This window comes from Acartia tonsa, chromosome 13, assembly GCF_053477335.1.
Source record: "Acartia tonsa isolate MP-2025a chromosome 13, ASM5347733v1, whole genome shotgun sequence".
Taxonomy (NCBI): Eukaryota; Metazoa; Arthropoda; class Copepoda; order Calanoida; family Acartiidae; genus Acartia; species Acartia tonsa.
In genome coordinates this window covers 32964010-32983138 of record NC_137272.1, presented here as the reverse complement: position 1 = coordinate 32983138, position 19129 = coordinate 32964010, and the positions used below count along the sequence as shown (strand labels likewise).

The window sequence follows — 19129 nt, the reverse complement described above, 5'->3', positions numbered from 1 at the left end:
CCTGCAATACATCACAGATACAGCATGGGTTGGTTAGGTTAATAAATAGTCTAAATCATTTTAAATAAAAACAGAAAACTGAATCAAATCTGACAAAAATTAAAAAGCTTCAACGTTTCCTGTATTTATCTAAATCGTCTTAAATAAATAATGAAATAAGTAACATTAACAATCAGTAAGGTTAAATCAGTTATAATTACAAGAAATTAAAAAGTGAACAAAATTTAAAATCAAATTCATATTTTTATGACTTTGAATGCAATCAAATGGTTTTAGCGAAAGTAATTGATGATAATGTAATTAAATTTTTTTTACATGTTACCATATTATACAAAAAAATCAGTTTTAAATAAGCTAAATTAATAAGTTAAATGCTTTGGTGTTTTAGTTTTTTTTATACAATACATTATACAAAATACAAAAATGTGATTATGTTTACAAAAAAATTATTATTTTAAGTTAGCTAGTATATTACCTAAATTGTTTTGCCCTTAAAAAATCAACTTGGTCTACTAAATATTGACTTAAAAATATCAAAAAATACTACCTACCAAATGTTTTGTTTTGGTTTTGTGTTAAGAAAATGAAAAATATTTGAAGGTAACTAAAAGGCCAATTTATCCTAAGGGTGACAAATAATCTGTATTAAAGAAACCAAAATCTTTGTCTGCCCTGTTCAACAAATAGAATTAAAATGGTAATTTTTAACGTATTTTCTGTAAAATTGTTTGTTAGTGTTTGGTCAAATGCGCTGAAAAAGTCAAACTGTTTTTAACTTTGACAAAATGCATATTATATATATATGAAATGGTCAAATTTAAGAACAGTTTGACTTAGTATGAGCATTTGACTAAATGCTAAAAAACAATTTTAATGAAAATACGTGAAAAAAATGACAGTTTTCCTCAATGTCCTTAAACGGAGGTATAATAATCAAATATGACTGTCTGAAATATCATGGAATGCATGTTGTTGTTGTTGGCGCTGAGTAGTTGGCTATAACGCCACCGGAGCTGGGTTGGCGCTAGTGGTCGAGGAAATATCTGTTCCCGCATTTTCAAAAATGATCTGGGATTTCTTCTGAAGCCAGTAGGTTATGGGGAAGGATAACAGCGACACTATAATACCTAGAAAACATATGTGGAATAAAAGCAAAGAAGTACAATACTATCCAGCACACATCTTTGACAAAAGAATAACATTAAAGCGAAAATATTAATTGCATATGAATTACAAGACCATTTAAGTCTTTTAAGGATAAGGTTTGTTAATTAAAAAAAGATACTCATACAGGTGAACAGAAATCTCAAAGTTAGTGAGTTTATAGATGAAAAGTAAGGGAGACAAAAATATAATTTTTCACTATTTTCCGTAAAATTGTGTATTACAGTTTAGTCAAATGCGCATATAATGTCAAACTGTTCTTAATTATGACTAAATGTATATATATATGAAATGGTCATAATTAAGAACAGTATACCTTTATGAGAACATTTGACTTAAGAGTTACTTTCAACTTACAGAAAATACTCGGAATAAATTACCCTCTTTCTCCCATGTTCTTGTAAAAATAAAATGCCAAGCCCCTTTTTATTCACCATGCCTCATGTATATAATTTCAGGAATTTAAAGGGATAAGACAGTGGCCAATAAATTGATGTACATATCCAATGAATATGAACAAAATTACCCCTTCTGTAGATTACAATCAGTGGTTGAAACGTGTGAACGCTCAACTTAATTAGCCAACTATTCAAAATTGCATAATAGTCTTCTAAGTTGTAAAGCAACAAATAAGAAAACCTTGTTATAAAATTTTGGGGACTAATGTAATAAACTGCGAAGTGTCCTCTCCCTCCCTGACATAATTTGCTTACCAATGGCAAATGTGGAATGTTGAGAGCTTGGACTGGGCTGCAGGAACATCCTGCCAGATATGGACTTCCAGTAGGACTCGGTCCAGGTAGGGTATTGTCCACTTGAAATAATTATCATCAGGAAGTAGAAGGAAGCCGCCCGTACTGAACTCCCAAACACCCCCCCCCCCCCCCTTTTTATTTTTGAAGTAAATTAAAAAAAAAGAATGGTAAGGGTAGTTTTGATCCTATGCATAACTACTGCGAGGGACACTAACTGCACAGAGCTACCTAGCATCCAGTATAACCTAACTTATCCTGGCCCAGAGATAAACAAATAAATGAAAAACTTCTTCTTCCCACATTCTTTTCAATTTATTTGAAAATAAGGGGGTGGGAAGGGTCATTGCTCGACTAAGCACTTAAATTAAAACAGCTAGGTAACTTTTCTGCAAACATGCTCACTTAAAAGCTTTTAAACAAAGATGCGATATCTGTCTGTTGGATGTTGCCTTAAGATCATATACACCTAATGCAATGATCAGATTACGTGCATTAAAAAAAAATTCCCTCCTTTTTGAGTATATTCTGTATCTATCTATATTTTTCTAGGTTGTAAACTCATGATAATCCTACCTGGCCCAATCATATGTTTTCCAGATGTCGTCTTCAAAAGCTGGACTTCGCGCCATTTTCTTGCCAACCGAGGTTTTATAACAGTTGCCACAAATAGCACCTAAAAATAATTAAAGTTAAAGAAACGTTCCTATTTCTGATAAAATTTGTTAGTTGTAATAAGAATAGCTTTTTTGTTAGTAGTTAAGATTTCAATAACATATAAACAAGATATCTACATTCGTAAGAAGCTTCATATAGTCCGCAGGGTGGTTTTAGGCTATTTTATTCTTACATTTAAGTCTTGGGATGGTTTTTAGCAGTGTTGTGGAGCCGGAGCCGCCATATTTGGCAGGAGCCGCTGCAAGAAGTGCGGCTCAGACTAGGAGCCGGAGCCAAATCCTTTGTTTTCAGGGGCGGATCCGCGAAGCCCGAGCCAAAACAAAATCAAGCGGCTCCATAACACTGGTTTTCAGCCATTTTTCTGGTCTATCCTACCCCTTCAAATAAAAAGCCACTAGGTGCTAGGGGCGCATGCGCAACTGCTAGTATTTTGTAATAAAGTACATGGTTTGTACAGTTTAACGTAACTATTGATAGAATCATACCTGTAGAATTGAAACAATCTTGACTCCCAACCATAAACTGATAACTATATATTTGCTGTTCTCTATTCTTTTCCAGGCAAACTTCCTGGCAGTGATCTTTCAATACTATCCTCTCCTCCGGATCTGTACAGTTCCTATCCTGATCCAGATCTCCAGTAAAATACTGCAATATCTGTTTAGTCATCTCAGTATGGTACGAGGAGTGCACACTGATGTATTGGGGGTGCGGTCCCTCGTCCAGGTTACCAATGTAGGGAAATCCATTTGGAGTTCCGACCAGTCTGTACAGGCTGCAGTTCTTTGTTTGTGTGTAACATTCCAGCATGGCGTTCACACTCTTGCGGTCAGCTTGTGGTGGTGTGCCTACAGTAACATACTTAAATATCATTTATCCTATTTTAGTATTAAGATTTTTTTGTCTATAACGAAGGATCTCACTAACCGCTGAACATATATTATAATATGGTTCTTATATGTCTAGGGAAGGTTTTTAACTATTTTGGATGGGATCATGGGGTACAATAACCCCCCCCCCCCAAAAAAAAAAAAAAAATTCCTCCATCTATTTTTTTTTACTTTTGCTTTTTGAATAAAAAAATGGGGAGGGGTCGAGTTCCTGCCCCCATCAACCTAAGTGCCCCTAGAGGCCTCTAGGAGGCGTAGCCGCTTGTATCTTATAAAATAAATAATTTTAGTGTATATGTTATTTGAGTTGTAACACGACTTCATAATAACTCTATCCACTTAAAGGTTGAAATTGACCCCTAAAAAATAGAGCAGTCGACTAGAAGGACAATTCTAATTTACAGGCCATGTATTATTTTTAAGCTTTTTTGAACATACGATACCGACAAAAACAAAAAAAACCCGAATTTTTTAATGATATTTGTTCAAGTATTCCTGTAGTAATAACGTGATCAGCTAGGGCACTGGCCAGTGCTGTGGCTACACCAGTTAGGTGACTCACAATCGGTTGTGCCTCTCCCTTTAGTTGGATAGATATATGTCTGTCACCAGGGTTCTCAAGGTATAAGACCAAATGGAAAAACATAGTATACATCCCCACTGATTATAAACAAAAGTACCTGCCCTTTCTCTATAATAAAATCATTGGACGAAAAGTTTAGTCACTTTTAGTTTAAACGAACAATCAAAATTCAATACATGTAATGATAGTCACCAAAGTTTTTGTGCCAACAAATAACATAGCGTTAAAATATAACATTCATAACCATTGCAATGTACAGTCCAATGTCCCCCCTCTCTCCTTGGTCTGTCATCTAATTACAAACAGTTTGACTTTTGGTACGTGAAATTTCACTATAAATGTCATCCATAAAGACTATATCTTTAATTCTATTCCTGTAACTAGTTAAAATTTGATATTTATCTGTCAGTCTGAAACAATAAACGCATATCTATCTATCTTTGAAAATACTACCTACTCTTAAATGTGATAACTATCTTACTATCAATTTATTTTTATTTAAATTTATGTCTGTATGTCTCTCAGTGTAATTACTATCTATCATATGAGCTCTAGTGCAATATAATCAAAAAATTATATCTATCAATTCCTTTGAATAGTTATAGTTATGAACCAAGGCCGTATCATAAATGCTATGATAATACAGATTAGCAAATTGTTCGTCAAAATTAGTTAGCACCATTACAGGAATGTCTGATTTCTCCTTTAAATTAATACTCTATAATTTTTATATCTATTTTTCTATTTAACTTTATGTCTAAAAACAGTGAAGCTTCTCAAAGTGCAATTATGTAAACAAAAACGTTCAAGTTTGGTGTAAAAGGAGTGTTATAGAGTTGTAGGGTTATTAAAACTTGAAAAACTTATAGAGGTTTTTCCTTTAGAAAAGACTGGGCAGAGCTAGGTGGTAGGACACTTCTGGAGCTCGCCTTAACATCCACAGATGACCGGCGTAGCGAGGCGATAATATTCTCCAAATCCGGTATCAAATTATGGGCATGATAATACAGCGTTGAGGATTTAGTATTAGCCAGCTGACCCAGCTCTATGATGTATTTGATGTGGTCCAGATTGAATAATGGCTGGGTACCGTTGCTTAATATTCTGCTTGTTGTTGATGCATCTTCTTCAATATCTTTGGCAAGTTTTGCAGGGAAATCATCCTGGGATTTTGTTGGTATAGCTTTGATTGCAAGTAATAGTAGGAGGGGAGAGGATGGGGTATTGGGGGGATCGTTATTTTAGTCCACTTTAAGTTTTACTTCATTAAAGAACATACTAATTCTTTTTTATCTATGGAATATAAATCATATGAGCAATCAAAGTTATTTCATTCCTTCATCATATCATAGACAAGTCTGTTGGATCCAAGATAATCAAGAGACTCTCCATGGACAAGTAAGAATAGAATGTTCTCATGTCCAGGCTTGTAACTGAAAAAAATAACTATTGAGTTGCAAAGCAGCAAACTACATTAAAAAATGAACATTTGCATGCACCTTACTTTAAGTAATGTTGAATTGTTAGAAGCTGTACGAATCACATACAATGGAATTTGCAATATCAAATATTCTCATAATATGATTTCACTTTGGAAAAAAATTGAAAAAAAAATTTTCTAAGAGGATAACGCCACGAATTTTAATCCTTGCTTCGCATCAATCCTCTCATAGGAAAAGTTTAATGTTATACGAATCAATTTCATCTTATTGAATGCGCTACTTAATAATGAAATACATTCAATTTATCTCAACCTATACCTAATATTCTTCAAGAAAACACTTTATTTCGGTTAATTTAGTCCCTTCAGAATAAACAAAATTTACTCCCTTTAAATTTACCCCCTTTAGAATAAACAAAATCTAACCTATTCACCAACGATTTTTTTATTGCTTCAGCAGTAGCAATCAACGTAACAATTCCAGTAGAAGGACTGTCAAATCCATTTTCTTCTTTGTCAAAGATATTAAGCGCGTCCAAACGAGCCATTATCACAACAACACTCTTATCCCTAAATCAAAACAGATCCATTATTTTCCTTGGAAGATTTTTTAAACAATATTTAACGGATTTACAATATCCCCAATCATGATGAATAAAAATTAAGAGCTAAAAATATTGGTCATTACAGTTTTAATTTTTTAAATCAACCAAGAAAATCTTATTAAGAGTGTCCAAAGTTTATGAGCTAACACAAAAAGATAACGTTAAAATAAAACTTTGAGTAACAGTGAAATAATTAAAGTCAACCGTCCCCTCCCTCCATGAGTATAAATTAGATAACTTACTTTTGTGCAATTTTACTGCCATCCGCCTTAGTTCTATTTCTCGGGGATTGGAAATAGTAGAGGTTATAGTCACTCAATGGTTCACAGTAATCCTGTGGGGTCAGGGTGACCACAATATTGGAACGACGGAAACATGTCTCCGAATCTTTAGCAGCATACATGGGGGATTTCAGCTCTACAGAACACAACGGCCAGTTTGGTTCAGTGCCACTAAAAGAATAAATAAAGGTTATGTCTGAAAATATTAAAAAGTAGAAAATATTTTAGGGTGGTCTCCTTTAAAGAGTCTATTCTGGAACAGAACCCCTACTCTAATTTTGAAAAAATAATTAAAACAAGGAGAGTAATATTTTCGTTTTTTTTATCTTATTACTTTAGTTTAGGTTATATTGGGTATTGTGTAGCCCCTCAGGGTTGGGGTATTGCAGGTATTGACCCTACAGGCCGTATAGGAAAACAAAATACTCCCTAAAAATTCAACCCCAAACATGTAAAAAATCGACTAGATGCCATTTACGAAAACAGTCGTAGTCATTAACATGATTTATACCCAGGGCTCTCAAGTTATAAAACAATGTCCGATAAATTGATGTACATCCCAAATGATAATTCACAATTGTAGACTACAATTGGTGGTTGTAATGTTTGGACAATTAAAAACTTCATAAACAAACCAATCAAAATTCATTGAAAGTCCCCAAAGTTGTTAAGCCAATGAATAAGGCAACGTTATTAGGAAACCTTGGAGACTAGTGTATTTAACAGTCGAATTCCCCAGCTCCATTCCTGCTTATACCTGTTAAATTCTTCATAGCAGTCAAACAGATCTTGGGTAGTATTTCCATCATTGATTAGAAATATGGGAAAGTCCCAATTTCTCCATAGAATATTCTCTCCAGCTAAAGAGGTAATATCAAAATTCATAAAAAAAGTAGATAAAATAAACACTTTTAAAGATAGTTAGGTAAGTACCTAAGTAATATATAAATATCAAATAAAATTGGTATATTGGATGCTTTCTAGTAAGGGGTATCTTCACAAAAATATCAGAAGTCTATATAAAATTGTAGTCGAGAAAATTAAATTCCCATCACAGTTTTACACACAGACGGATGGACAGACAAATGTGAATTATAGAGTAACTTCACTACTAATAAATATGATAATAAACATACCTGGATTCCAAGGACTACTGGTGCTGCCACATTGATCCGCTGAATCAGGATAGATACTGGAGCCTTGATTGGGACAAGGTACATCGTCTGACTGAGCACTTGGAATCTTGTTCTGAAATATTATCAAAAATAATCACTTAAATGAAATACTCATTTTAAAAGGATAGTTTCACGAAATGAATTTGAACTTAAATATGCTAACCCAGTATTTATTTTCCTATTCTAAACAATAGGTATGCCTTTATTCATCTTAAAAGTGAAACAATTTAAAATTGTACACTTATGACATTACATGCAATATGCATCTTCTAAAGATGAAGCAGGGATGTATAATTATATTCTGCAAAAGATTACTTTTTTTTCCCCTGCTGCAAATTTTTAATTTTTTCCCTACTAGTTTTTTCCAGCAAAGAAGGGGATAAAATGGAAAAATATTTTCAGAACTCTTTATTTTACCTATTCATATTATGCCCCCTTCCACATATAATTTTTTAGTTTTTTTTCACCAAAGAGGGGAGAAAAATAGAAAAAAGGCTTTCAGTCCACTTAACTTTCACATTTTTTTCGCCCCAACCACATATTTTTTTTTACCCCCTCCCCCCTCAGCAGGGTCAATTTCAAAAATATACACCCATGAGATGAAGTGTAGAAATTTATGGCCACACAACAAGAGAGGTTGTATTAAGCCTCATTATTTGCATATTTATTTTATTCGGCCTTCTCAGTTCTCACTTATCCTACCATAAATACATAAAAGCACTTTACATGGTTAGTGCATATCAATTTCATTTGTACATTTCCTACCTTCCATTTTCCTTCCTTGATGCCAGGTAGAATAACTCCATTCACATTTCCAGAATCCTTCAATTTCTCCAACATACTGCCACTAAAAAAGGTATAATTTTTATTAGGGTTAGGCCGGATACCGGATATCCGGCTGATTTATAGTACCGGATAACCAGATATTAGAGTAGCAAAAAAAGTTCTTAGTGGATAATACCTAGTTATTTTTCGCATCGTATTATTAACAGCTTTCCGTGGATATAAAAATGTACAATTTTAAGATTAAAACAAGTTTTTACATTTTTATTTTCGTAGAACACTGGATATAATACGATGCTATACATCATTTTTCAGTGTGGCTGAGAACCAGTTTTAATCCACCGAATATAAATCGAATTCGAAGGGATACTGGAAAATAAAAATTCGTACCTAAAAACCTCAGGGCTAAGTAGAACTACGTAGGGTGCGTGATCTTTGTTTTGTATACTAGAAACATCCTATACACAATACATCATTTAACATTGTGGAAAACTAAAATATTTCTCCAATAATCTATAAAGATGGCCAATAACGCATAATTTCATTTAAACAGACCCACATACATCCTTTGACACATTCAAAAACTATGGACCGATAGGTCATCATTTATTCACGAGGGTAAAAAATATTCATTCCTAAACAAAAAACTGGACAGGAATATCATTCTCATTTAAACAAAAACTCATTTTTATGCTAAATTATATATATTGAAAATAAGTGTTCTTTTCAAAAAATATTATAAATATGAAAAAAGGAGATTATTTTCTTTCTTTTAGTAATTAATAAAAATTCTAAAATCTTCCAAAAAAAATTAAAAATCTTCTAAAAATGATACCCGGGATATAAATGATCATACCCGGGAAATAAATGAGTTATTTAAGCAAACAAAATTTAGCATAAATGGATATTTAAATCCCAAGGTATTAAATGATGAGCTAACGCTCGATCATTTAATACCTTGGGATTTAAATATCCATTTATGCTAAATTTTGTTTGCTTAAATAACATTCTATTGCAACAAAAAGGTGATGTTAGCAAATAATTTCTTGAATAAAATCATAAAACGTTTTTTCATTTAATTTTCATTTTTTTCACTGTTGTGTTTTTATTTGACATTAAAAATAAAAATCATTAAAAATCTTCCAAATCAAAGAGAAAAAATCTTTGTATTATTGGTCAATTTAAGTTCAATGATTTTTTTATTGTAAAAAGTTAATTTTTTAAAAATATTTTAGAAAAAAAATCTTCTAACAAAAAAAATTATCATAATCCAAGATGGCGTCAATACATGTAAAATAATATTTTCAAAACAAAAAATTTAAACTTGAATATCTTTTTTCACAGATTGAATTTCAAAAATCGGTCTGACAGTTTTTCCAAAGTCAGTATGATCTATAGAATGAAAAAGGTTTGAAACTGATAGAACATTTCTTTATACTAAAACATATTTTTTCTCCCATTTTTTCCCACACTTCCAAAAAATGAAATTCAATGAAAATTAAATGGTTCTCACGTTAAAAAAATTTTCTCACGGTCCCAAAAAATGAATTTAAATGAAAATCATATGTACCATTTAAATCAAATTAAATGGTTCCCACACTCGAAAAATTTTCCCACGCTTGACATTCTTGAAAAATGCCAAATAAATGGATATTTAAACAAACCCAATATCGCGTTTTTTGCAATGGAATGAATATTTACATCCACTATTTAAGGGGTTGTTTATATGATTTATATGCCATTTTAAAAACATTTTAGGGGGACTTAAATTTCTAGAGACATTATCTCATGCGTGGGTTGGCCTTCCATTCCTTAAAATTCATAAAAAACCTGCCCGGGAAAGGGATAGTTTCACGAAGTGCATTTTAAAAAAAATAGTGAACTGTAAGTTTTTTCTTTTTTAAATTACGTAGTAGTGCATAATATAAAGTTATTGATTAAAATTAAAAGATTTGACCAGGGATTTTCCTTAAAAAATGAGTTTTCATTTTTATTTTTAACTTCGTTGCATGTTATATATGGCAAAAACTTTTTTGTCATAAATACAACTTTAGATAGCATTTACTAGTTAATAGAACTTCAAACTTTTTATACAACAAAATACACATAACAACAAAGAATGACCAATAAAATATTTAGTATAGTACTTAGAGTAGTGATCTTTTTATATGTCTTAGTAGAATATGTTCAATTTTTTTATAACTCTTGTGAAATATGTGGAAAAAGATTCTCTGATATTGGTGTTTTGGCTATACATATTTGGAAAAAATAGACCATTCTCATGTAATTTATGTGGCAAATCACTTTAACTTTTTTTAGATATTGTCAAATAAAAAAAGTTGGGCCTGGTCAATGTTAAAAATTCTTTAACATATAATCATATCTATCCAATGCCTAATATATTCTACTAAGACATATAAAAGTTCACTACTCTAAGTACCTTTAAATACACTTCGTAGAACTATCCCTTTAAATAATGTAAAGATATGTTCCTGAGAGTCAATATATTGCAGCACCCCAACATTACCACTGAAATCGGATGTGCAACCAAACTCCTGAAAATAAAATAAGAACAGGATAAAAACTTTTGGTACTGTGATTAACGGAAAAATATTGCTTGAATCGATTATCTTACTGCAAAACTTTTACAGGCAAAAATTAGGTTTCATGAAAACCGTATTACTGTTCTTATGAGGCCTTTATCTTACAGACAGTTTAAAACAGATTCTGGGCTTAAATCTATTTATGTGTAAGATTCCAAGGTTCATTATTTGTTTCAAGGTAAAGATAAGCGTGATGCTCGTTCTTGTTAAATAGTTGGGACACCTGTCATTTGCACTTAGCTACTACCTAAAGGTACTTTTAATGACAAATGGAAAAACAAATCCTAGATTGGATAGCTGTACTACTACAAAATGAGTTATTACTTACATTAGTACCATTCAAGCGTCTAAAGCAAGCTTTGATATTGCTGAAACTTCTATAGATGGATTGGTTCAGCCTCTCTGCAGCTGAGAGTGCAAGTAACACACTGAAAATTACAACTCTATTATTAGTTAAATAAAAAATCATTGGATCATGGAAAGAAAACGAAGTTGCCGGTTTTGTCGTTTTTTCACAGTAGCCTTTCTCCTATTTCTAGCCTGCGGGGCATATTTTCTAACCCTGCGTGGCAATCATTAGCATTTACTTAACCTTACCTAACCTAAAATAACCCTTCAAAAGCAACTGTGAAAATACGATAAAACCAGCAACTTCGTTTTCTTTCTATGATCCAAATCATTAAGAACATGTAAGTAATCATTTAAAAGCTTTTTTGACTTGTATTAAATCTTGATTGAGTGGTACAATCTAGGATGATGTACAAAAGTTAATGCATCCCAAATGATGATAAACAAGAATACCCCTTTTAGACAAAAAAATAATTGATTAAAAAGTAAGATATGGGCAATGTTAGTTTTATAAAACTTTGGGTACCAGCATGACTTGCAATCCATTGTCCCCACCCTCCCTAACAAATACCTCTATTTTAAAAGATGTCCACACTTACCTAAGAAAAACTTTAAACATCATCTTAAATCTTTTTCACTTCAGCTCATTTTTCAAACATTAAAATCTAAAAATAACGGTGACAATTACATTTAAAATTGAACATAGATGTTGATATAGTTATAAGTTTTACATAAATAATAAATACAAAGAGTATTTTTCATAAACAATAATAGGATTGATTTCATAAATATAAGTGCAAGGACATGAAAATAAATCCTGAAAATCAAATAAATATTTAGAACTACTACCTATGGATTTTGACATAGGTTAGTTTTAAGCTATTTTATCTTCAGAACTAATATCCCTGCCCCTGCCAAAATATCACATAAAGGTAATTAAATGCCATTGTCTTGGGATGAGTTATAATCGTAAATATGAAAATGTGGTTAAAGCTAAAAAGATGAGTTGCATAAAAACAGAAAAGAATAAAGCACCTAAAAAACAATATTGCCTCCAGTCAAAGACAAAATAGATAAATTGCATCTTATTGAGCAAGAACAAGTTTTATTTATTAAAATTCTTACTCTTTGACACTTTTGAGGCTAAAATTTCTTATTTTTAGACGTTATATCCTTTTTTTTGCATATCACCAAACAAAAATATGTACTTTATTAAGTAGATTGGGTCTTATTAGTTCTGGTATATGAATCTTAAAAAATCTTTTCTGTCCTATATAAAGATTTGAGCATTTTTGGTTAATATTAAATTGATATGGTTTAAGACATTTTAAATTAAATAAATCTATTAAATAACTAAATATCTAAAGGCATACAAATAAATAATATGTGTAGGTACAGTAATAATATTTTGACACACAAAAAAGTTGACAGCTATATTTGACACAACCAACAAACAAGAGGGTCATTTTTTTCGCGTATTTTCCGTAAAGTTGTGTGTTACCGTAAAATGCAATTATCAAGTCAACTATTCTTAATTAATAACTTATCCCAATGTATTTATATGAAATGGTCCATAATTCAGAAGAGCATTTGACTACAACCCAATACCCAACTTTACGGAATTACGCAAAACAAAATGACCCTCCTTTTCAAAAAACTAAATATTGGTAGAACACAGACATTGAGATCTTAACAATACATTCATCACATATATAGTCTCTGTAGTCGCGCTGCTACATTATAATCAACCAGGGATCTAAAGGGATAAGACTAAGGCCGACAAAATAATGATTATGATAAACAAATTTACCCCATCCAGTAGATTAAAATTAGTAGTTAAAACGTTTTAACACCCAACTTAATGAACTAACCAATACAAATTCGTTAAAGTCCCCAAAGTTGTTGAGCCAACAAATAAGAAAGCGTTATTACAAAACTTTGATGACTAGTGTAATGTTTCTTCTTATTGCTGAGCTACGAATAGAAATATTTATAGGTATTTCAGAATTGTAACTAAAATCGTAGATTTTCCAAACTTTAATTGGACGACTTTTTTTTTCTTTCAAACATTACTTTTTTTGACACTGCATATTTGAGCGTATTAACTAGGGTGTCCCATTTTACACATGTTAGAAATAAATTAGGTTCGATCAAATTGGTAAAACAACAGTGGTGTATATTCTGCACAAGATTTATTTTTTTTCCCCAGCTACAAAAATTTTTTTCCCCCCTACTTTTTTCTCACCAAGTAGGAGGGAAAATGGAAAAATATTTAAAGAACTCTATATTTTATTTATTTTATCCCTCCTACCACAGATTTTTTAGTTTTTTTTTCACCAAGGAGGGGGGGGGGGAAGGAATGGAATAAATGTTTTCAGTTTTTTTAATTTTTACATTTTTTTCCCCTCCAACCACTTATTTTTTATTTTTTTTACCCCCCTCGATCCCAGAGCCGGGTCAATTTTAAAATTATACACTCCTGTAAAACAATAATAAAATCTAAGCCAGGCTAATACAAATAGTGTAAAAAATGGGACATCCTATTTAACCGTATATCACAACATTCAGAAAGATTATTTTGCCTCACTTGTAAATAAATAAAATATGACATCTAATTTAAAGTTAATATGGCAACTGTTATAAAGTAAATATCTATATAGAACAACTATAATAAATAGACAAAAAAATTACATAAAGAGAGTTAAAGATAATACATATAAGTGAAACATTAATAATAAATACGTTACATTCAATTTAAATATAGATATTAAAAAAATAAATATAATAGATTCATATCTTTTTAAACTACAGTATATCAATTATAATTTTAATAAGGTCCAAAAGTATATTAATTAAGTGACAGTTTCAAAAGATTTTAAAAAATTGTGCTTTACATTATAAATCATACTGTATAATATGTACCTAACAAGAAAAACTATTCTAAGGTAATAAAATACCTACCTACCTAAAGGTAATTTAGGATGTTATTGATTTCAGAAAGAAAACAGTAGCGTAGTTACTCTACAAGTCTTTCTTTCGGTGGAACTGTCAGTTGGTTTCTAAGGGTATAAAGCATCAGACAGCTAGCTAAAAGAAAATAGCGCATTTTTACCAAAGAGGAAGAGGGCATAGATATGTAAATTAAACTGGAACCTAGTGTCTGATAAACAAATTCCTTTTAATTGTTGGCTTAAAAGAAAATCTTTTATTGATTGGTTGGTTTAAACTTGCATTGTACATTCTTTTCAACCAATAATTTTAATCTACAGAAATGGTCATTTTGCCTATCATCATTAGGTAGGTAAATCAATAAGCTTCGCTACTTCTGGAAATTATTATCTTTGTTATCTTTTAATTTTCCCGGCCCTGTGATGAGTTTCGATAATGATATTTTTTGTTTATAGTTCGCTATTACTTGCATTTTCTTTGGTTCTAGCAGCTAACATCACTTTGGCTGAGATCTTTTTACAACCTAAATATTTGAAACTATTAAAATCTTACACATATAAATTTGAAATAAAAATATTTGTTGATTTTAATAGGCTCGAATCCTGGTTGTTATTTTTTATAGTTACATTTGATAAGAATTATGTATCTCAAATAGAAGCAGATTAAATTTCAAGGATCATGGAAAGAAAACAAAGTCATTCCTTAATTAGGACAGAAGTCACCTTCCTAGGAAGGACATAAGTAGCTTCCCTTATGTGAGAATTTGTTAGATGAAGGGCATAACTTGTCTCCCTTAACAAAGATTTTGCAAGATGAAGGACATAAGTAGCCTCCCTTCACCACACAAAACCTAGCTTTTTGGTCCTTCACATAGCAAAATCTTGCATAAAATAGTTTATATGTCCTTCACATAGCAAATTCTTGCAAAACATAGCATTTATGTCCTTCACATAGCAAATTCTTGCAAAACATAGCATTTATGTCCTTCACATAGCAAATTCTTGCAAAACATAGCAAATTCTTGCAAAACATAGCATTTATGTCCTTCACATAGCAAATTCTTGCAAAACATAGCAAATTCTTGCAAAACATAGCAAATTCTTGCAAAACATAGCAAATTCTTGCAAAACATAGCATTTTTGTCCTTCACATAGCAAATTCTTGCAAAACATAGCAAATTCTTGCAAAACATAGCAAATTCTTGCAAAACATAGCATTTATGTCCTTCACATAGCAAATTCTTGCAAAACATAGCTTGCAAAACATAGCAAATTCTTGCAAAACATAGCATTTCTGTCCTTCACATAGCAAATTCTTGGAAAACTTAGCATTTCTGTCCTTAACATAGCATTTTGGTCCTTCACATAGCAAAATCTCACAAAACATTGGTTTTTCTGACCTTTTTCTACCAGGAGATCAGAGCTCGATCTTTAAATTGTTTTTATAGTGCGCTGAATCGGGGCGATTCAGAGGTGAACCGTAGGCGCGCTGATGGTGAGCCACGGCGCACTTATAAAACATTGATTTTTAAAAGATTTTCGGCGCGGTATTGTTAAATCGCTTGCGCACTCACTAAAATATCGATCCGTGCCAGTACAATTTTATTACATAAGCCGTGTCAGTAAGGCATTTTCATATAAATGCCGTGTCAGTATGGCATTTTATATGAAACATTAATATATAATTTATTTTAAAAATAACTATAAAAATGTTTTCACGATAGTTTGGAATAAAATATTAAAGTAATTAAAAAAAAATATTTATTTATTAAATATATCACCCCGATTTAAACTCGGTGAGTGTCATTGCCGCGCCGGGCCCGCGCCACTGCCCGATCTAAATCGCCCATGCAAATTCGATTTAAAGATTGATATTAATAATTTGATGGTGCGCCAAATGAATCGCCCCGGTTTAAATCACCTATAAACCTATTTAAAGATCCAGCTCAGAACTAAATCAGAACACACATAACAAGAGTTTTTACATAATACATTAAGATTATCAATTATGCATTTAACTCTGCATAAATTATGATAATTCATTATTATTACCCCTTCCCCCCCTCCTATTTAAAATTTACCCCTGCATAAATTATGATAATTTATGCTGAGTTAAATGTACTGTTTGAACTTCTATCTAACAGGATATGAGAACTGGGAGGTTGTGACACAAAAGAGGCCAGCTATGGTGCCATGTAGGAAAAGTGGCATTGCATTTTAGGGCCTAAAAGGCGTCATAGCTGGCCCCTGTTCAGTCCATCATATGACATGGGAAGGAGGTTGAGGAGAATTTTATGCAGTCTAAATTCCCAAGAATGCAATGCCACTTTTCCTACATGGCACCACCTCCCATGTCATATGATGGACACAAAAGAGGCCAGCTATGACGCCTTTTAGGAAAAGTGGCATAGCATAGTGGAATTTAGGCTGCATAAAATGCTCCTCAACCTCCTTCCCATGTCATATGATGGACTGAAAAGGGGCCAATTGAATAATTGTTAATCTGAATGTACTATGTAAACACTCTTGTTATGTGTGTGTTTTGATTAAGTTCTCATATCCTGTTAGATAGAAGTTCAAACAGTACATTTAACTCAGCATAAATTATCATAATTTATGCAGGGGTAAATTTTAAATAGGGGGAGGGGGGAGGGGTAATAATAATGAATTATCATAATTTATGCAGAGTTAAATGCATAATTGATAATCTTAATGTATTATGTAAAAACTCTTGTTATGTGTGTTCTGATTTAGTTCTGATCTCCTGGTAGAAAAAGGTCAGAAAAACCTATGTTTTGTGAGATTTTGCTATGTGAAGGACCAAAATGCTATGATAAGGACAGAAATGCTAAGTTTTCCAAGAATTTGCTATGTTTTGCAAGAATTTGCTATGTGAAGGACAGAAATGCTATGTTTTGCAAGAATTTGCTATGTTTTGCAAGAATTTGCTATGTTTTGCAAGAATTTGCTATGTTTTGCAAGAATTTGCTATGTTTTGCAAGAATTTGCTATATTTTGCAAGAATTTGCTATGTGAAGGACATAAATGCTATGATTTGCAAGAATTTGCTATGTGAAGGACATAAATGCTATGATTTGCAAGAATTTGCTATGTTTTGCAAGAATTTGCTATGTTTTGCAAGAATTTGCTATGTGAAGGACATAAATGCTATGTTTTGCAAGAATTTGCTATGTTTTGCAAGAATTTGCTATGTTAAGGACATAAATGCTATGTTTTGCAAGAATTTGCTATGTTTTGCAAGAATTTGCTATGTTTTGCAAGAATTTGCTATGTTTTGCAAGAATTTGCTATGTTTTGCAAGAATTTGCTATGTTTTGCAAGAATTTGCTATGTTTTGCAAGAATTTGCTATGTTTTGCAAGAATTTGCTATGTTTTGCAAGAATTTGCTATGTGAAGGACATAAATGCTATGTTTTGCAAGAATTTGCTATGTTTTGCAAGAATTTGCTATGTTAAGGACATAAATGCTATGTTTTGCAAGAATTTGCTGTTTTGCAAGAATTTGCTATGTTTTGCAAGAATTTGCTATGTTTTGCAAGAATTTGCTATGTTTTGCAAGAATTTGCTATGTTTTGCAAGAATTTGCTATGTTTTGCAAGAATTTGCTATGTTTTGCAAGAATTTGCTATGTTTTGCAAGAATTTGCTATGTGAAGGACATAAATGCTATGTTTTGCAAGAATTTGCTATGTGAAGGACATAAATGCTATGTTTTGCAAGAATTTGCTATGTTTTGCAAGAATTTGCTATGTGAATGACAGAAATGCTATGTTTTGTGAGGTTTTGCTATGTGAAGGACAGAAAAGCTAAGTTTTGCAACTTGAAGGACATAAGCAGCCTTCCTAATGTAAGAATTTGTCAGACAAAGGACATAAGTCACCTCCCTTAAGATAGATTTTGTTAGATGAAGGACATAAGTAGCCTTCCTTAGACCAATATCCAGTGACTTCTGTCCTAATTAGGAATGACTTTGTTTTCTTTCCATGATCCAATTTCAATAGCTATAATGACAGACGGACAAACAATGTGGATTTCAAACATGTCACTATTTAAAGAACATTAAAAGTGACAAGTCAAACCGCAAGGGAAATTTTTATGGAAAAAAAAGTTTGTCTCGTATTCAAAAATGTTTAATTTGGCAAAAAACGGCAAAACAAAATTTTGGCGGGTATTGGTTGTTATGAGCGAGAGCAGAGGTTTTTCCGCCGTTTCTTCACAATTCCATATTTTACCTTTATAAAGCAACTACTATGCCAAATTTCAGTGCTGTAACTCTTTTTAAGTTGATTTCCTTTTTGACTTTTAGTTTTAGTTTCAAAAAGTTTCACATCCGCCCTCCCTCTCTCTTTACAAGAAAAAATAGAGAACTAAAAGATTTCATGATTATTCTTGTACTATCCCTGCAATGCAACCATAGAAACTTACCAATTTTGGAGAAGACAGGGAGATGTTGACTGAAGAAAGGAACTTGATTCATTATATTCACAACATCCTGACTGTTCAATGTTACTCCAGTTTCCCTAGAAAAGATACAGTTGGACAAAACGAACAGGATACATTGGACTGTAAAAGATACAGTTGGACAAAAAGAACAGGATAAATTTGACTGTAAAAGATACAGTTGGACAAAAAGAACAGAATACATTGGACTGTAAATTACACTGGTACCCACACACTCTCTCATTTTTTGGCCTAAAATTCTGGGTACTTTTATAGAATTTTTAATGGTTTGATTCTAAGAGTTTGAACTTTTCAACCAATAATGCCTTGGTCCAAAAGCAGGCCAAACTCACTACCATGAATTAAGGACTTCCAGACAAAGGTCGTGCAATCAAGAGTTGTTTGTCTGATGGGTATT

At 32.0% G+C, this 19129-nt stretch overlaps 2 protein-coding genes across 4 annotated transcripts in view; both read right to left on the bottom strand.

Annotated features, from left to right (window-relative positions):
• Position 1: 1 nt before the first annotated feature.
• On the bottom strand, positions 2–11971 carry Nct (Nicastrin). 2 transcript variants are annotated; one of them, XR_013885047.1, is made up of 18 exons: positions 11903–11971; positions 11284–11383; positions 10847–10907; positions 8743–8812; positions 8335–8416; positions 7531–7642; positions 7152–7254; positions 6356–6565; positions 5935–6078; positions 5406–5500; positions 4951–5232; positions 4661–4775; positions 3982–4068; positions 3080–3444; positions 2493–2592; positions 1878–1978; positions 884–1127; positions 2–672 (listed from the first exon to the last, which is right to left on the bottom strand). XR_013885047.1 is itself a non-coding variant. In XM_080180543.1 (17 exons), exons 1-17 carry the CDS (start codon positions 11923–11925, stop codon positions 997–999), a joined length of 2181 nt encoding a protein of 726 aa, XP_080036669.1. In that variant the 5' UTR covers positions 11926–11971; the 3' UTR covers positions 2–996. The 2 variants fall into 2 exon arrangements, 1 of the variants encoding a protein (XP_080036669.1); XM_080180543.1 differs by having other exon boundaries at positions 2–1127.
• Positions 11968–19129, bottom strand: part of LOC145334914 (uncharacterized) — a 22170-nt gene continuing 15008 nt past the window's right edge. Inside the window, exons 21-23 of one of the 2 annotated variants that reach the window (XR_013885048.1) lie at positions 18697–18791; positions 12495–14775; positions 11968–12296 (exon numbers count right to left, since the gene is read on the bottom strand). Coding sequence is in view for 1 of the 2 variants with exons in the window: in XM_080180544.1 (XP_080036670.1) it covers positions 14702–14775; positions 18697–18791 (169 nt within the window). In the remaining variant the exon portion in view is untranslated. Of the gene's footprint in view, positions 14776–18696; positions 18792–19129 lie in introns of both variants that reach the window. The other variant, XM_080180544.1, reaches the window with a different exon arrangement.